Here is a 20007-nt window from a genome sequence, read left to right as displayed (position 1 = left end):
AAAAAAGTTCACAATTGTGTTCACCTCACATGTCCACAAATGACAAAAAGGCAAACAAACCACACGTTCAGATACTTTTCCTCAGGTTGTGAATGTATTCTGATGTGTGCCAAGCTGCACCTTCAATATTTGGCACCAAGAGTCCATGTGAGCACAATTTTATCTGCAGAAAAATTAAGTAATTCTAAAAACCTTTACTCATTAAAAACCATCACATTTAATTTACTCTCCTAACATGCAATTTGATTATTCCAAAGTCATTTGGGGTTAGTAAGAAGGTTACTTAAACTGGTACAAAATGAAGCTTATATGAAAACTGGTTAAGGATTCAAAGCACATTAGCTCTGAAATAATAATCTTAACACCCAGACAAAAATAGGAGGTATGATTTGCACAAAAATACTTTAAATTATTTTGGTTACATTCTTTATGATCTTCCACGTTTAGCTGCTTGTGGTGCGTGCGTGCATCCTCTTTGCTACGTCAGAAACGTAAGTGATGTCTGGTCGTTTCTCGGGATCCGGGCTGATACATATATTAACTAGCTGTCGTAACTGCAAAGAAAGAAAAACAACACCACATGCTTAAAAAAAAACTATTTGTTAGTTATTATTATTTTTTCAATGTGAATACCTATAGATTTACTAGGAAAGTATGTTTTCTCCCTAAATATTTATTTGACTAGAAATATGACTTTACAATTAGTTAAAATTTCTAAGAAGTCTAGCCATTGGAGAATATGAATATCAAGCAAGAATATTTTTCATAGAGGCTTTCAATGGACTCTAATATTTTTCAGAGAAGTTTAGTCAGAAGATACTAGTCACTAAAGACAATGGGCTTTTAACTATAAGGCTCCAAGTGACTATAGATATACACACATTTATTTGACCTACAATTTAGTACAATAACCTTGATTTGGGTTGAAATTTCCATAATTACTTTACTGTACTGTTTATTTAAATTTAGATAGGGCAATTAGGTTAGATTACTATCATAAATACTTATCATGAACCATTTTATATAAATACACACAAAAGAAACCATTTTAGAGAAAAAGCATCCCTCTCTAAACTAAAAAGAATTACAAACTAAGTGAGCTGAAAATATTACTCAAATCCTCAACTGTGTGAGGTAGTATTAATGTCTTTGCTTTACAGATGAGAGAGCGGAGACTTACTCATTTATGTCACAGAAAAATGGCTCACCTCAATAAATTAAGAACATACCTATCCCATCTGATAGTTTTAGAACCACTGAGGAGAAAAATACAGGATTTCATTCTCAATGCTAACTGCCATCAGTTTCTGAAACTATGTGTCTTCATAATAGTGCGTATGTTTTTCATAGACAATAACCCAGATGAAAAGGATGGGCAATGTAAGTCTGTCTTTAGCAATAATGAAGATATTTTGCAAACTCGCATTAACTCTGGCCAGTATAGTTAGCAATTAGCGTATTACCAAGTTATCATAATCTTTTCATAGTCCTCAACATCTCCCAGAAAATAGGTTTCAACTAGAAGAAATAGGAGTGGTAATAAAATATAAGGTCTGGATCTGGTAGTAGTGCTGTGGGGAAGGCTAAGGGACAAAAGTCATTCTTGAAGACAACGTGTGAAACGTGTGAAAAAGGAGCTTACCAGACAAGGTTTGATGAGGAGACAGTATACAAACAAACAACGACACACTGCCATCGAGTCAGATCTGACTCATAGCAACTCCTCCTTGGGTTTCTGAGGCGGTATCACTCACTACCCAAGCAGATCACCCAACCTTCCTTCCGAGGAGTGGCTGGTGGATTTGAACTGCCAGCCTTCTGGTTAGCAGTCAAATGCCTTAGGCACCAGAGACAGTATAGTATGTGGAAACCAGCCTTCTGAAGGCACTTTACAGTCCCGTACACTGAAGAAAGTTATTGTCGCAGGAACTTTATTTCTCTACTAGGTGTGTGTGTGTGTGGGGGGGTCGGATTAGATGATTTATAAGGGCTCCTCTAGCACTAAGTCCTTAAATTACAGGTATACCTCGAAGATATTGTGGATTTGGTTCCAGATCACTGCAATAAAGTCACAATAAACAGTCACACGAATTTTCTGCTTTCCCAATGTATGTAAAAGTTATGTTTACACAATACTGTAGTCTATTAAGTGTGCAAGAGCATTTTGGAAAGGTTTGAAATACTGATTATCAAAATGTAATACAGTGACACAAAGTGAGCACATGCTGTTGGAAAAATGGTGCTGATAGATTTTGCTCTACACAGGGTTGCCACAAACGTTGAATTTGTAACAAACAAACAAATAAACAAACAAAACCCCAGTATCTGCAAAGTGCAATAAAGTGAAGCACAACCAAATGAGGTATGCCTGTATATGATTCTAGCACAAAGCTTAATCATCTCATTTCTTCATATTCAGAGATTCAACTATGTTGGATGATAGTATTAAACACACTCAGGGGGCCTGAAGATTTCATATTTCTTGCAAAAGAGCAGACAATAGCATTAAAAATCAATAAGGTTGGCATTTTGCCAATAAAAATGAAAATAACAAAACATTTTTCATATATAATAGAAAAAACAGCAGGAAAAGCATTTAGAGTGATATGTGTATTTAAAAAGACATTGTGTTCTAACAGGTCATCTAGCTGTCTCATACACACACACATACTTAAATTTTATTGTGATTTGGGTGAAAGTTTACAGAGCAAATTCATCTTCCATATAGCAGTGCACATATACTTTATCTCATGACATTGACTGTAATCCCCTACAATGCATCAGCTCTTCTCCCACTTCCTCTTCATAGCCACCTCTTCCTTATGTCCTTCCTGCCCATGCACTATTGCTCCCCCAAGCTGTCTCCTTGTACATATACACAGTCTTTCTATTCTCCCATGAATGATCTCTCCAAGGAGTGTATGTATCTACCTAATGTAAATGTTCAGCTCATATGCCTGTCTTTTGTTTGGCTGGAAGCCACAAGAACGGGTTCAATTCCAGACTGAAGGGCTGCTAGGGGCCATAATCTCAGGGGTTCTACCAGGCTCTATTAGACCAGCAAATCTGATCCCTTTTTTTTTGTTTTATGATTTTGAATTTTGTTCCACATTGTTCTTCCACTCTATGTAGGATCTCCTACGTAGATCCCCCTCCAAGAGGTTAGCTGTCATATGCTTTGTTTAGGAGCAAAAGTGGTAATTCCAGCAGACAGAATAACAGGAAAAGATAACTGCTGTATAAAAATTCATTACAGTTTATCCAAAATACAAGTAGAGGCAATTACAACTGTTTAATTGAACAAAACTGCCACATTCTTCAAGTTAGTCTAGAAACCTCACTTTTCCTGTGTTTCCTTTTCTCTTCTCCCCATTCATGTGGTTCACTCTCCACTCGATATTAAATTTATTTTGTTGTATTTTTCTTTCCCAGAGGAATTATTAACAGAGGGAATTATTAAATCAGATATGTGAAATACAGAAAATGTATAAACCAAAAAAAAAAAAAAAAAACCACACACACAAAAAAACCTCACTGCCATCAAGTAGATTTTGACTCATAGTGACCCCCCCCCATGGGTTTCCAAGGAGGTAAATCTTTATGGAAATAGATTGCCCAGTCCTCCTTTCATGGAGTGGCCAGTGGGTTTGAACCACCAACCTTTTGGTTAGCAGTCAAATGCCTCAGGAACTGTGCCACCAGAGCTCCAGAAAATGCACACCTCACCATATTAATGAATAAAATTATCTGTCATAGTTTTTCCCTAAACAACTTGTTATCACTGCAATATATAAGCCACCATAGTACAAAAACCTGACAGACAAGTTGTGGCTGTTCTATTTGGCTTCAGCTTCCTCAATATCCTGCCCCAACACTGTGAAAGACGACCTATGTCTTTCTCATTTCCATTTGTCTGGTCTCAGGAGAACGTATATGTATCTCTTTTGTTTTTCGTCTTCTACTCTCAATTCCATCACTGGAATCTCTTCAGCAACCTGAGTAATTTCACATCCAGTGTCTGGAACATAGTTAGCTACCAACAGATATTTAACAAATGAATGATGACTCTGTTATTCCTCTTCTGTATTTTCACTCTCCCTCTCATTTGCTCATTCCTTCACTATAATCTTAAATACTACAAAGTCTCTCTCATATTAAAAAGAAACAAACCAAAAAATGTATAGAACCCCACTTAACTAATGCCTTATCTAATTTATTTTCTTAGAGTCAGTAGAGACAAACAGAAAGAAATCACGTTTAGTAGAGGGTCAGCAAAAATGAGGGGAACCCTCACTGAGGACTGACACAACAACCACAACAACGGACTCAAACACACTAACAGTCATGAGAACGGCCCGGGGTTAGCGATATCTTGTTCTGTTGTATGGTTGTCCCTCAGTACAGTCAGCCCTTGGTATGGGGTGGGGGGCTGGTTTTAGGACCCTTTGCAGACACCAAAATCCATAGATGCTCAAGTCCTTTATGTAAAATGGTGTGGTATTTGCATATACTCCCGTATATTTTAAATCATCTCTAGATTACTTATGATACCCAATATAATGAAAATGCTAAGTAAATAGCACTTTATGCTCACTCTTAGCCTTTAAAGGATTGCTCTGATACTGAATTGCTTTTTAGGAGCCATTTTTTTCCTTGGATATTTTTGGTTGAAGGTTTGTTGAATCTTTGGATGTGTGCATATGGAGGGCTAACTATACAGAGGGTATCTACAAGGTGGGGCCACTTCAATGGCAACTAACAGCTAAACTTTTTGAGGATGAAAAACGCTATACCTACTATATCAAGTTCCTCAATCTACTCACTTAAGCTTACTACAATCACTTTTTCATCTCCCTCCAAACAGTGCTTCCCTGAAATTGTTTTGGCAAAGATCAGCAATACATTCTACTTGCTAAATATAACTCTTTTCTGTCAATCTCTTACTCCACCTTTCTGCAGTGGATGACTTCTTGGAAGTCTCTTCCTTTGGTTTCCATGGCACTATTCTCCTCCAGCTTTTCCTTCTTAGTTTCCTTTTAGGCTAATCATCTTCCTCTGGCACCCCTTCAAACGTTGGTATGCCCCAACATTCTTTCCTTTCCTTAGCTCTTTTTCTTGTCACTCTATCTTCTCATCCTAAAGCAACCTCATTTACTCCAATGGCTTCAACAGCCAATGTCATGCTGAGGAACACAATCTTAACATATCTTCATTTGCCTTCTGAGCATTAACAATGCAGAAGTCTTGCCAATACCTCAAATTAAACATGTTTAAAACTGAGGTTTAATCTTTTTTTCTCCCCAAACCGGTCCTTCTAATTTTGGACAGCACCTCCAGCTCTCATGTCAGATATCTGTGATTTGTACCAGTTACTTCACCATACTTCCTCTCCACTTGCCTAACAATCGGCAACGAAATCCTATTGTTTCCAAACCATTAACAAGTCTTGCATTTGCTCTTGCCACACCATCGCCACTGCTATAATCTTGTAATAGTCTTCCAATTGATCACTTTGCCTCTAGTTTTCTTCTAACCTCTCCAGCACTGCCTAAGCACCAAGTGACCTATGCTTCAATTTTAAGTATTAAAATGACTCCTTATTAAACTCTAATGCCTGTAAAAAAATTTTTTTTAATGGACTTCTAAATCTCTATTGCTTTCCTTTGCAGCCTCATATTTAGGCCCAAATTCCCCTTACCGCCAGTCCCACTCTAAGCTCTAAGTGAGGCAATTGCAGTTCTGTGCTCACTAAGCTGTTTTATGCCCCCACATCTTTGTTTATGCTGTTCTTCTGCTTATAATGCTTCCCTCCATCCTTATACTCTTTTGCCTAATTGTTACTTATTCGTTTCACTGCACATCTCTTCTCCAGTATCTTTCCTAAATACCTTACTCCTATGTAGAACTTTATACTTGGTATGGTCTCTACATATTTTTATTAAAGTCCTATTACACTTTATTGTACTTTCTTTAATGTCTATGTTGTCCTATTGAATTGCAAGATGTGGAATGTTTACAGTGGATGGATGGAAAGTGCTCACTGGATCACTGAATGAGTGAAAGAATGTGTAACTTTGGGCTCAGGGAGAAAAAGAAGGTTTTGTGAAATGACATTTGAGCTGAGTCTGAAACATGGACAGGATTTTAATATATAAAAGGAATATTCTAAGCAGAGTTTGTAAAAGAATGAACAGAGGTGCTGGGTCAAAGAGCAGAAGATATGTGAAAGCAATGACAAGTACATTTGAATGATCTGGGACTAAGAGTTGAAGATAAGCTGAAGCCAAATAAAAGCAAGACTTTAGGAACTTAGAGTCTCTTCAGATTAAAAAAAAAAAAACAAAAAAAAAAACACCACCCTACTTCCCTTGAGTTGATTTTGCCTCATAGTGATTCTTTTTAGGACAGAGTAGAATTGCCCCATAGGGTTTCCATGGCTATTCATTTTTAGGGAAGCAGACTGCCTCATGTGTCTCCCATGGAGCAGCTGATGGGTTTGAACCACCAACCTTTTGGTTAGCAGCATAATGCTTTAACCACTGCACTGCCAGCTCTTTTTTTCCCCAGACAGGCTCTGGTAGTGTAGTGCCTAAGGCACTTGACTGCTAACCAGACGGCTGATGGTTCAAACCCACCAGCCACTCCTTGGAAGGAAGGTTGGGCAATTTACTTCTGTAGTGATACCGCCTCAGACACCCAAGGAGGGGTCGCTATGAGTCGGATCCGACTTGACTGCACATAACAACAACAACAAGCTACAGGAAATCAGTATTTAACAGGGAGAGTGAGATCATTAGAACTTGCTTCAGTACATATCTTCTTGGTAAAATGGAGGAAAAAGAGTGCAACATCAATAGAATACTCAAGTTCCTCTAAGATTCCAGGTAAGAAATACTGTTCCTAGTAAGTTTTCATGCAGGAATCTGAAAGGAAACTGTTGCCCTAAGCAGAGGTAGGAGTAGCTTTGAGAGAGCAAGAGGGAAGATTTGAGTTTGAAGATACTGCATTTTAAATAGACATTAAGGTTTGGGTAGAAATAGCATGGCTGAATTGTGGGTTCAATTCTGGATCCATATGTAGCTAATGGTAGTATCTATGCTACATAATTTTTATGCTTTACTCATATCTATATTATGAAGATAAAGCAGACAGCTCAAATGAAAAGCTGTTAATCTATACAGAGCATAATTTTGAGTTCTATGGTTCTCTTAAATACTCAGGTATTAATAGGCCTTGCTTAAGGGCAGGGGTAATTCATGATTATAAACATATTCCAATTTATGTTGCCTTTACCACTATAACAGGATGAGACTTGGTTTAAGATATTATTTGACTTCCAATCAAGAGATATAAATTACTTGGAATTAAAAGGAAATTTGAGTTATAAAGTGATTATAACAATGTAGAAAGCAACATTTCCAGGTACCGTATTCCACTCAGATACTGGGGTCTTTCATTTGGTTAAAGAGTGGTCAGATGCCTCCACTTTTATTAACGGTGTCAACATGATCTGGTTTTTTTTTTTTCCTCTTCTTAAGTAAACCAGCAGAACAGAATGCCATCATTCTAGGATTCTGTCAAAGAGTATATAGCTGCTAAAGGGGCAAGGAGGCTGCATCTTCTGACCTCCTCTGGCCTATCCCTCTGAAGCCAGACATGCTGCCTCCCTCCAGCCGTTTCACCAACCCTGAGACCAACCGTTCCTCCTGCTGCACCCCCCACCTCTCTGCTGGGTTCAATAATTTGCTGCAGTGGCCACACAGAACTTACAGATTATGGGGTTTATTAGGGAAGCACCAGACTACAATTCAAGTTCAGAAATGTACTCAGTCTCTTGCAGCCGGCTGCCTCACTCAGCAGCCAGCAGTCTCAGTAGGACATCACTCTCTCAGCAATGCGTGTCTCTCATGTTTCTCTCAGCAGCGTGTGTCTCTCATGTCTCCCAGGATCACATCTCAGCAGCATGTTTTTCTCAGCCAGCAGTCAGAAAGACTCCTTCTGCCTGTAGGAGGGCTCCTTTTGAGCCTGGCATTGTGGCCAAACTAACCAGTCCCAACATCAGGATTCTACACATCTGAGAGCAAGAACTTCCCAGAAGATTGCTTCCTGCCACTCGCAACAGAAATATCCCAGGTGGATAACTTTAACAATCAGGAGCTACTCAGTGGCTCATGGCAAATTTCACCACTGAGTTTACAAAGACTTATGGCTAGAAAAGCCACACTATGTAATTAATTTACTACACTGCAATAGCCTTGAACTTTGTGCCATGTGGCTCCAAGCAAACTTTTACTAAGAGAATTAAAGTTTAGGGAGCACCCTGTGAGGGATAGAATTCATCTTTACTTCTTTGGATAATCTAAATTCTACCCTTTAATCAAATTAGATCACCAGAAGGTAATATCTTTGAATCACATTAATTTATCCCATTACTAAATCACCTTTCCAAAAGGTGTGTTATGTTTACTTTTGGCTTTTATCAAACATCACTTACATATTTGCTATAAAGTTGCTGTAGAAGCCACTGTCTGGTATATGACTCACAGATCCTGATGTGAGCTATTTCTTCCTGAATTTACTGGGAGAGGGGTAAGGAATTTTTCTTCCCCAAATTGGTATTTCCTCCATAAAGACAGAAACAATTTCCTTACTATATTTCCCTTTATGCCAACACAGAAAGGAAGCAAGAACCAAATAATGTTCAACTGCAGCAACTCTGCTGGCCATTGTTGTTGTTTGCCATTGAGTCGGCCCTGACTCATAGCGACCCCCTCCTTGGGTTTCCGAGGCAGTATCACTACGGAAGTAGGAATGCCCAACCTTCTTTCCGAGGAGTGGCTGGTGGGTTTGAACTGCCAGCCTTCTGGTTAGCAGTCAAGTGCCTTAGCCACTACGCTACCAGAGCTCCTTAAGATAGGTATATTTATATTTCCTTCTATCCCTGGTTTTGAATTTGTACTTCTATTTCTATTTTAATAACCTGTAAGTCAAGTCTTTTGTTGTAAATAATCTTAGATGCTTTTTGAAAAAGGAGTGGATTGAAAATTACATGAAAGGAATTTATATAGGCCTGAATTCTTAATTTAATGTATTAGTCCTTGATATAAATAACTACTGGTGGTTCTAAAGACACACCTAAATAGACCTGTCAGTCTAGTGGGGGAAAAACAAAACATTATCAGTAGTCTTTTGGTCGAGCAAAGGAAAAAAAATCACTGTAAATAACTGACTTTATGGTAGGAACAGCTGCAGGCTAAGTTTTACACCTTTAATAATTTGGTTGAAAAATGTAATTCATATGGATCCTTGCAGAATAGGAAGCTACAGTTGCTTATCAGACTAGGTAATAATTTAAGTTCACAACTCATCCCTTCTCTAAATGTATACAAAAAATAGAGTATCGCTTTTAGATGACACTATCACATTTAGGGATGATTATTTGTGTCCTTGTCATTATGACAGGAGGATAAAATTGTCACCTATATATTATAAAGTAGGAGTAGCATTAAGAGACAGTGTAATGGGTTTTAAATTCATTAATTAGATGAAAAGAAAAACCCTTGCCTTTTCCTGACATTCTCCAAGTGGTAAATAAGTACACGCATGTTGTAGTTATGTTTGTGTGTCAAATTGGCTGAGCCTGGTTGAGTGGCTGGGCAGCTGGTGGTAGTTATGCCCCATGATGAGACTACCAATCAGCTCCATGGTGGGATCTACCACAAGCAGCTTAGTAGCTGCCTTTAGGATGCGGTCTGCTTCCTGCATATAAGGAGAAGCCTTAGGAATGGTCTCTAACTTATGGCATGCTTGGACCCTGCATGTAGCCATGTTGTTGCTCAGCAGCCTGGCATGCTCTGCTGACCTTGGGATTTACAGTGAACTTGAATGAATGGCCTGCCATGTGGTTTGGTAACATCAGGACTGTGCCTTTCTACTCGCCAACCTTGGGCTTCTCAGCCTCAGCAGCCAGCAGCTGTCTGAATGAAGAAACGCCTCCAGCTCCAGTGGGCCAGGAGGAGGAGGCAGAGCAGGACCCCAAGGCTGAGAAGCTTTTTCCCAGCCCCTAGAGCCTGGCACTTTGAACTTGGACTTAAAGCCTCCAAACTATAAGAGAATAAACTCCTGTTTGTTAAGGCCATCCCATTTGTGGTATATTCCTGTCAGAGTAGCACTAGGTAACCAGAACAACATATTCAGTTGACTCATTTCCTTACCTGAGGGTAATGAAAATTTTTTTAAGTTGCTGGACACATTTAGAGGCCGTGTTACTTACACTTAAATGCTTCACGAATTCATTAGTTAGTTCTTCTAAGACTCTGGTAGACAAATGGAAATAAGTCTTTTGATACATTTTCAGATAGATAACTAGGGCTTCAACCAAAAGCTATTTCCAGTGCCAGAACAGTTAAAAAATTATTTCCTAAAATTAGTATTTCCTGAGTCTTACTATGAAATAAGCACCATTCCATGCAGTTTTACATGATATAATTAATGTATTACTCTTCTTAACAACTCCATGGGGGTAGGTACTATCATCACATACACTGTAAGAGTGACTTTTCCCAAGGTCATAAAGACAGTAAGCGTGCCTGGTATTGGTATAATGACAGACACAGACCAATGGAATAAAATTGAGAACCCAGAAATAGATCCATCAACCTATGTCAGCTGATCTTTGACAAACGGCCGAAATCCATTAAATGGGAAGAGCATGTTTGTTTAATAAATAGTGTTGGCAAAACAGGATATTCATTTGCAGAAAAATGAAACAAGATCTGTACCTCACACCATACACAAAAGCGAACTCCAGATGGATCAAAGACTTAAATGTGAAACCTAAAACTATAGAGTTTCTCAAGGAAAAACTAGGGGCAAATTTAGGGGCCCTATTATATGGCATAAATAGACTATCAAGCATAACTCAAAATGCACAAACAGCAGAAGAGAAACAAGATGAATGGGACCTTCCAAAAATTAAATTTTTATGTGCTTCCAAAGACTTCTCCAAAAGAGTCAAAAGAGAACCTACACATTGGGAAAAATTATTTGGCAATGACCTATCTGACAAGGGACTTATCTCTAGAATTTATAGGAAACTCCAACACCTCAATAACAAAAAAGACAAACAATCCAATTAAAAAATGGGCAGAAGACATGAATAGACACTTCACCAAGAAATATATTCAGGTGGCCAACAAACATACGGAGAAATGCTCAAGGTCATTAGCCATTAGAGAGATGCAAATCAAAACAACAATGAGATACCATCTTACTCCAGCACTAGTAGCAAAGTTCAACAAGACAGGAAACAACAAATGCTGGTGAGGATGTGGAGAGATTGGGATTCTCATACACTGCTGGTGGGACTGTCAAATGGTACAACCACTGTGGAAAGCAGTATGGCCATTCCTTCAAAAGTTGGAATTAGAAATACCATTTGACCCAGCCATTCCATTACTAGGTATATATCCTAAAGAAGTGAGAGCCATGACAAGAACAGATATATGCACGCCCATGTTCATCGCAGCATTATTTACAATAGCCAAAAGATGGAAACAACCTAGGTGTCCATCAACTGAGGAATGGATAACCAAACTATGGTACATACACACAATGGAATACTGTGCAATGCTAAAGAATAATATAAAATCTGCAAAACACTGCATAACATGGATGAACTTGGAGGACATTATGCTGAGTGAAATAAGTCAATCACAAAAGGACATTATTGTATTAGTCTGTTATTGTAAAAGTCAAGAAAAGGTTTATCTATGGAAGGAAATTTTCTTTGTTGGTTACCAGGGGTGGGAGGAAAGGGGAGGGAACACTGTTAGATAGGTAGAGGTAAGTACTGATTTGGGTGAAGAGAAGGGCAATGTACCAAATGTGAGTGATCAACATGGTGGCATTGAGGAAGAGGAAGACAGAAAGAGAGGTACATGGGAGGTACAGACAACAAAGATGAACCCTTTTGAACATACAATACTGTGTTGTCAGTGAAGGCAAACACAGGTATACGGGTGGATAGATGGGTGAACAGGCTGAACTAGTATGTATGTCAATGTAGCAGGGAGAGTACCCAACCAAGACAAGGGTTGACAAACAATGGTTCTGCAAGTGTATTTGTATGATCTGTAAGAATTCCCAGGTATATAGTGGAGCTGACAAGGGACAAGGTTGTAGTCATCTCTTGGTCATAGCCAGCTACCCAGAGAGAGTGAGCAGTTGAACCTGTGGGCTCGGGACCATAGTCGCAGGGGATATCAAGCTCAATTGGCATAACATACTACACAAAATATTGTTCCACCGCCTACTTTGGCGAGTAGTGACTGGGATCTTAAAAGCTTGCAAGCAGCCATCTAGATGCAATGATGGGTCTCTCCTCTTCCAGAGCAAAGAATGAAGAAAACCAAAGATTCAATAGAAAGAGTTAGTCCTAGCAACTGGTACACCATGAGATCTACAGCCTATGAGACCAGAAGAACTAGATGGTGTCTGGCTACCACTGTCAACCACTCGGAGAGGGATCTATGTAGGAGATCCTGGATAGAGGAGGAGAAAAATGTGGAACAAAACTCAAAATCATTGGGGGAAAAAGAAGGGGGGAGGCAGGTTTGCTGGTCTGATAGAGCCTGGAAGAACCACTGAGACTGGGCCCTAGCTGCCCTTCAGGTCTGGAATTGAACCCACACCTGTGCTTCCAGACAAACAAGACAGACATAGGAGTTGAACATTTATTTACCTGAGGTAGATACACTCCTTGGAGAGAACAATCATGGGAGAAAGAAGGGCTGTTTATGCACAGGGAGACAGTTCAGGGGGCAGGAGTGCATGGAGGGATGAACACAGGGAAACGTGACTGTCGAGAGGAAGTGGGAGGGGAGCTGTTGCATTGTGGTGAATTGTGGTCAATGTCATGAGACAAAGTGTATGTGAACTGCTGTGTGGAAAGTGAATTTGCTCTGTAAACTTTCACCCAAATCACAATTTGAAAAAAAAAAAAAGACTGTAAGGGGCAGAACCTAGGTTTGAAATGAAGCAGTATATGTAGCTCTAGAGCCAGGGTTTTTCACTACTATGTTATACTGCACAAGGAAAATCTTAACTTTGTCTGCTGGTTCCTCCATGGCCACCTCTGCACAAAGGTAGGTCTTCCAGATAGGCAAGGAGAGTGGTTTAATGATTCTCAAAGGAAGGTTAATTCTAACACTGGTTCATCTGGTTTCTACAAGTTAATGGATTTCACAAACCAACTCTGATCAAGTAACAATCTTAAAAGTTTTCTCTAGGGCTCTGCAAAACACAAGATGAGATATAGGCCTACCTTCTCTGTGAGAGATGTTGTTGTGTGCCACCAAGTCAATTCCATAGAGACACAAATAATGACTAAAAAATTTTAAAACTAATGATTACAGTAATAATGTCAATGCTACTTCTAATCTGACTCATATATTGAGGACCTTTGGAGAAAATGGAAGTTTCTTTAAAACTCTTCAGCATTATTTATTCAAGACTTCGTGATGCTTCTAAATACCAGGTTACTAACCATGCTCAATGAAAAAATACACTCATATAATGACATTAAGAATTTTATATATGTATATTCCTGTAAGTCAAGCCTCGGTAACATTAGGCAAGCACTCATTCAAAAAAAGTTTTATATCTGAAATATCTGAATTAAGTTCAGTAGCTTTCCCTTTACTACTTTAATTATAGAGCCAATTACAAAATCAATGGATATTGCAATATTAAAAAAATAAATAGAAATTAAAAAGCATTTCATGGCTTATGTCTTCTCAAAAAATATACTTAGTTTATATTACTTCACACATTTGTAAAAAATAAGGTAAAAATGAAGATCTCAATATGCAAAAATTTTACAAAAATAAGAGAAGAAAAACCTTTAATTCAGACATTTAAGAGAAATTTAGAAAGCAACACAGAGACACTTAAATGAGAAAAGCATACAAAGTAAAAATGAAATGATGCTCCCTATTTTTAAAGGATTATGAAATCCTAAAAACATATGGAAATGAATGTTTTTAACAACTAGGAGAAAATACTAATATATTTTGAAAGAAATATCAGCAAATAGGTTGATACCAGAAATATTAAAAGGAAGAGAGTGTTAACAGTCATTGTTGTCAGGGCGATAACCCAATTATGTTTCTAGTTCAGTCACGTACAGGTAATAACAATAGGGCTCTTTGTGCATTACAGCTTTAGGTCACTAACACAAGTCTCAATAGAAAAATAAAGACTGGTGCTGTTGGTACAGTTTCTTTTTCACACCCATCTTAACACCTCTGAGACCAATTATGTTATATCAGCCTCCCAGATATACCCAATTTCCATCTACCCAAGGACACATTTTAGTGCCCCAAAGTGGGTCTAATACATTAAACTACACTATATTTCAGAGCTTTAGCTATTTATACAAATTGATTAGGTGTATTCAACTTGTATACCAATGCATCACTAGTGATTGACTTGGGGGCAGAGGGAGAGGGGAAAAAAGTAATCTTACACAGATATAAGGTAATGTAATAACTATATTTCAAAACTGAAGATCATTCACAGTCTTTTGAAAATTGTGGAAGACTTCCAGAAAAGTTCCCATAGACTATGTGAAATATGCAGCACTATCTTGGATTCATGTCTTTAAGGAGCAAATCCAGTGTCACTTCAGAAGCATAGGTGAACAAAGGGCTGCTTAAATATATTTTTAAAATGGAACATTCAAAGGTTAAAGATATATAATCTTGTAAGGCAACAGAGGTGGTCAATAGAAGCTATAAATGATGGGGATATTAACCTTACTAAAACCACTTTTAGAAAGCAAAATCAAACGTTATTAATAGTTTGAAATAATACTCGATGCTAAGTGGATATGAATAAATAATGGTACAGTTATATATTATATATAATAGCATTATAGGAGCTCTGGTAGCATAGAGGCTAAAGCACTTGACTGCTAACCAGAAGGCTGGCGGTTCAAACCCACCAGCCACTCCTTGGAAGGAAGGTTGGGCAATCCTACTTCCGTAGTGATACTGCCTCGGAAACCCAAGGAGGGGTTGCTATGAGTCGGGGCCAACTCGACGGCACATAACAACAACAACAACACAATAGAATTATACATACCTTTCTGTATTTTACAGTAAAAATTCTCTTCAGCATTTGATTACATAATTATAGGGACTGTGGAAATATATATACAAATAGATTTACCTTCAAACATTATTTGTGCCATATAATACGTGTCTCTCATATAAGTATTCTTGGGACGATTATTAGAAAGAGTCACCTAGCACCAATTTAAATAATTTGGTTAATATCCAGTAAAAATTCCATAGAATTTATATAGTTGGTTAAGTTTGCTAATATTCAAATGAGTAAAAAAGTTTTATAAACTTGGTTTAACTTTAATAGCATACAAAAATCATTTCTGACACTTGTTTTTCTCTTGTTTACATAAAAACAGTCCTTTTATGACCCCAAATAAAGGTTATGCTTTCTGTTACTGGCTCAACTTTCTTAAAAAGCTTCTTTACACACACTCTGAAGTTAAAAAGAAAGAAAAATTATTTATAAATGTTGGATTAGGGAAAAAAACAAACAGCTATATATTTTAAGTTTTCATTTAGTATTTCCCTTTCCTTAATGTAGACCCTCTAGAAAATAAAGTATTAGCAAAATTAAAATAAAGTATAACATTCTTGTTTAGTATAAGTCACCTCATCTGATTATATTCTTTGAAACATATGCAGTAATTTTAACATAACCAAAACCAAACCAAATTCACTGCCATTGAGTCAGATCCAACTCATAGAGACCCCTCCTTGGGTTTCCAAGGTGGTATCACCAGGGAAGGAGATTGCTAATCTTCCTTCTGAGGAGTGGCTAGTGGATGTGAACCACCAGCTTTGTGGTTAGTAGTCAAATGCCTTAGGTACTATGCCATCAGAGCTCCCTGTTTTTATATAATGTACATGTAAAAGCAATTTCTACTCTTCAGCAAACTATTTCCTCATTCTTTCCTCTCAATGTCACATGGTCCCTGAGTTACCCAAGGCCAGCAATGCTTTGAGCAAATGTCTGATCTTGCCTCTGTCCTCTGGGGAAAGAGATTTCATATAAACATAGTGGGCTGAGGATAAGATTAGAGAAGAGAAAAATGATGAATTGATAAAAGTCAAAGAGTAGAAATAATGAAATGCTCACTCAAGAGACCCCTGAGAGTTTACTCCAGGTTTTGTGGTGTGGTAGCTGAGATGCAGGATACTGGTGCATTTGAGGCATCCTGCAGTCTTGTACTTGCTTCACACTACTCTGGTCTTTATTTCCTCGTTATGTGTAGGGAGCAACGCCAGGGCCCTTCTTTCTTAAAAGTTGTCTTATGGATTAAAGAAAATGGTAATTTTATACTGTCAACCACTCAGAGGGAGATCTGTGTAGGAAATCATGGATAAAGTAGGAGAACAATGTGGAACAAAACTCAAATCATAAAAAAAAAAAAAGACAAGACCAGTTTGCTGGTCTGATAGAACCTGGTGAAACCCCTGAGACTATGGCCCCTAGATGCCCTTCAGGTCTGGATTTGAACTCACTCCTGTGGCTTCCAGCCAAACAACAGACGGGCATATGGACTGAACATTTACATCAGGGAGATTCGCTCCTTGGAGAGATCAATCATGGAAGAACAGAAGGGCAGAGTTGGCATAGGGAGATAGCTCAGGGGGGCAGGAGTGCATGGGAGGGAAGGACACAGGGAGGAAGTGGAAGTGGAGCTGTTGCATTGTGGGAAATTGAAGTCAATGTCATGAGACGAAATGTGTATGAACTCCTGTATGGAAAATGAATTTGCTCTGTTAACTTTCATCCAAATCGTAATAAAAATTAAAAAAAGAAAATGGTAATTTTAAAAGTTGAAAAAAAAGACATTATTCCAGTTTTATTCAAAGCCAAGTAAATATATTTATATTCTATAAAAGCCTATAAATATTTGACATTGGTTCAATTAAAAATTTATTGCTATTGTTTTTTATTCATATATACTTAAACACAGAAAAGGTATTGCTCTTTTTAATCCTTGTACTAGATTTTAAATATTGTGGCAAATTCAAGACTATCATGTCTCAAGAATAATGAAAATGCTGGAAAGGCTTATGCATTTGGGTGAAGCAGCAGGGAACACATGGTCAGGCTACTCCACAAAACTATTCCCGGAAAAGCCAGAAAGGAAGGGAAAAAATCCTTCCTCCTTGCCTTCCATTTTTTTAACTTAAAAAAAAAAAATAAAAGAGGGGACATTGTACAACTAAGAAAATAAGAAAGGAAGATTAAAAATAATGGAAAGAGAAGCCAGTAGGAAAAACGGTTACTACCATGTGGCCAAGGCACTCGGCTGCTAACCAGAAGGCTGGTGGTTCAAACCCACCAGCCACTCCTTGGAAGGAAGATGGGGCAATCTACTTCCGTAGTGATACTGCCTTGGCAACCCAAGGAGGGGTCGCTATGAGTCGAGTCTGACTCGACGGCACATAACAACAACAACAACCATTTATGAGGTATAAAAGTTTGTAATGTTTCATTCATTTTCCATTAAATCTTTAATTAGATATGAACTTTTTATGTTGATAGTTTAAAGAATGATTTTGTATTTGAGAAGTTATTCCATTAATTGATTCTTAATCAAAATAAATACTTTTCTATAGGTGGGCTAGAGATATAAAGCCATAAAATGAACAGAAACCTAATAAAGAGCAAAAGACATTAAATAATGTGAAGACTGATGACTGGCTTAATGAATTCTAATTCCAAAATTTTATTTTGGCTTCTTCACCTATAAAAAGGAGTAAAAAGTTAAGTTTTCAATAATGTAATTAGAAGATAATCACAAATATTGTGTCCTACAAAAATTTTTCTTATTTACAATAAAGTGAAATTACTAATAAACATGAGCCCTAGCAATCAGTTCAGAACAACAAACACTGTTACACTAATATAGTCCACTTCATTAATAAGGTTTTAATTACAATGTTTTATGAGAGCTCTGGTAGTGTAGTGCCTAAGGCATGTGACTGCTAACCAGAAGGCTGGTGGTTCAAACCCACCAGCCACTCCTCGGAAGGAAGACTGGGCAATATACTTCCGTAGTGATACTGCCTTGGAAACCCAAGGACAGGTCACTATTATATTTGCTTATGTTTTTTACTCAAAGTACTGTTTTTTTGTTTTTCAATATTATGTTGTGTTTTAGGTGAACATTTACACAACAAATTAGATTTTCATTCAACAATTCACATAGAATTTGTTCCATGACATTGTACAAACCCTGTAATGTTAGCACTATTTGCACCCAACTTCCATCCATCTAGCTTTCCCTGCCCCTCCCTTGCCTTCTCATCTTTGCTTTGACATAAATGTTGACCTTTTAATCTCCTATAGTTGATTGTTTAAAGGAGCACATTCCTCACAGGTGTTATTGTTTATTTTATAGGCCAATCTATAAAAAGGTGACCTCTGGGAGTGGCTTTAGATTCAGGTTAAAATGATGTCTTGGGGCAATAGTCTCAGAGGTTCCTCTAGTCTCTTATCAGTCTAGTTAATCTGGTCCTTTTTAGGAATTTGAGTTTTTTGTTCTATATTTTTCTCCTGTTCCAACCAGGACCTTCTATTGTGTCTCTGGTAGGTGTCTGTAATCAGGTACCATCTAGTTCTCCTGGCCTGAGGCTACAAAAGGCTGTGGCTCAAATGAGCCATTAGTCCTGCAGGACAATTTCTTCCTTGAGTTTTTTGGTTTTCTTCACTCTCCTTTGCTCCAGATGGAAAGAGATCAACAGTTGTACCTTAGGTGGCCACTCACAAAATTTAAGACCCCATATGCTACTCACCAAACTAGGATGTAGAACACTGTCTTTATGAACTAAGTTATGCCAACTGACCTAGTTGTCCCATGAGACTACAGTCCTGAGCTCTTAAACCCAGCAAATCAATTCCATGAGGTACCTGCGTATGTCAAGGAAGTATTCATAAGTGTGTCCCCTATGTGCTTTGTTGTCTATATAAATACATGTGTAGGATATAAGACACATATATACATGTGCCCACAAATATCTTTTATATGCACATGCATGTACTGCAATATACCTTCCCACTCACACACAGCATATATATCTACCCATGTAATCACTCAGATATTTTCGTTTGTTATTACTGTTGTTGCAAAATTGTATAGGTTATAGCATTTACCATGTTGTCTTTTATTCTCCTGTACCTCTCAGTACCTTCATTTACCTTGCTCAAGTTGTGCTGTCTTCCCCTATGCTGTATATTGTCTTTCCCTTCAGCGGAATTAACACATCTTCTATTTAGTAAGTGATGCCCCTTCGCTACCCTTCCCATTCCTAGTAACCATTAAAGAACTTTGCCTTCTGTGTGTAAACCTATTCTCGACTTTTTATGAAAGTGGTATCATACAACATTTGTCTTTTTGTGTTTGACTTATTTAACTCAGCATAATATCCTCCAGGTTCATCCATGTTATAAGACATTTCATGGATTCAATATTACTGTTTATCATTGCACAGTATTCCATCATAGTATGTATGTACCACAGTTTATTTATCCATTCATCTGTTGATGGGCACTTAGGTTGTTTCTATATTTTTGTTACTGGGTTTAAAGCATTGTTTTAAGACTTCAATTTAATTTCTCCCTAATCTATTTTCTCAAACCAGCATCACTTTTATTCTCCATTCTCATTTCCATTTATTTCACTTTCCTCTGCAAACCCTGAACTCAACTTTTTAGAACTTTCTTCCAAACCTATCTAAAAGAATCTGTTAAAAGCAACCAATTAGGTTCAATTCTATTCAACCTTTCTTGTGTCTTCTCTATTTAAACTAGGAATTTTTTTTTTTTTTTTTTTTTTAGGATTTGGGTGAAGATTTACAGAGTAAATTCACTTTTCATACAGCAGTTCACATATACTTTGTCTCATGT

The 20007-nt window shown here is 37.7% G+C and overlaps 1 protein-coding gene across 1 annotated transcript in view; it reads right to left on the bottom strand.

Moving 5' to 3' along the window:
- Positions 1–443: 443 nt before the first annotated feature.
- The window catches only part of NEK7 (NIMA related kinase 7), a 124001-nt gene continuing 104437 nt past the window's right edge, over positions 444–20007 (bottom strand). The window contains exon 9 of the mRNA XM_007941090.2: positions 444–554. Coding sequence (XP_007939281.1) covers positions 444–554 — 111 coding nt within the window. The remainder of the gene's footprint in view (positions 555–20007) is intronic.

This window comes from Orycteropus afer, unplaced genomic scaffold (genome assembly GCF_000298275.1).
Source record: "Orycteropus afer afer isolate SDZICR_OR568_19922 unplaced genomic scaffold, OryAfe1.0 scaffold00075, whole genome shotgun sequence".
NCBI classification, from domain to species: Eukaryota; Metazoa; Chordata; class Mammalia; order Tubulidentata; family Orycteropodidae; genus Orycteropus; species Orycteropus afer.
The sequence above is the reverse complement of the archived record's forward strand: the minus strand, read 5'-3'. Positions and strand labels throughout refer to the sequence as shown.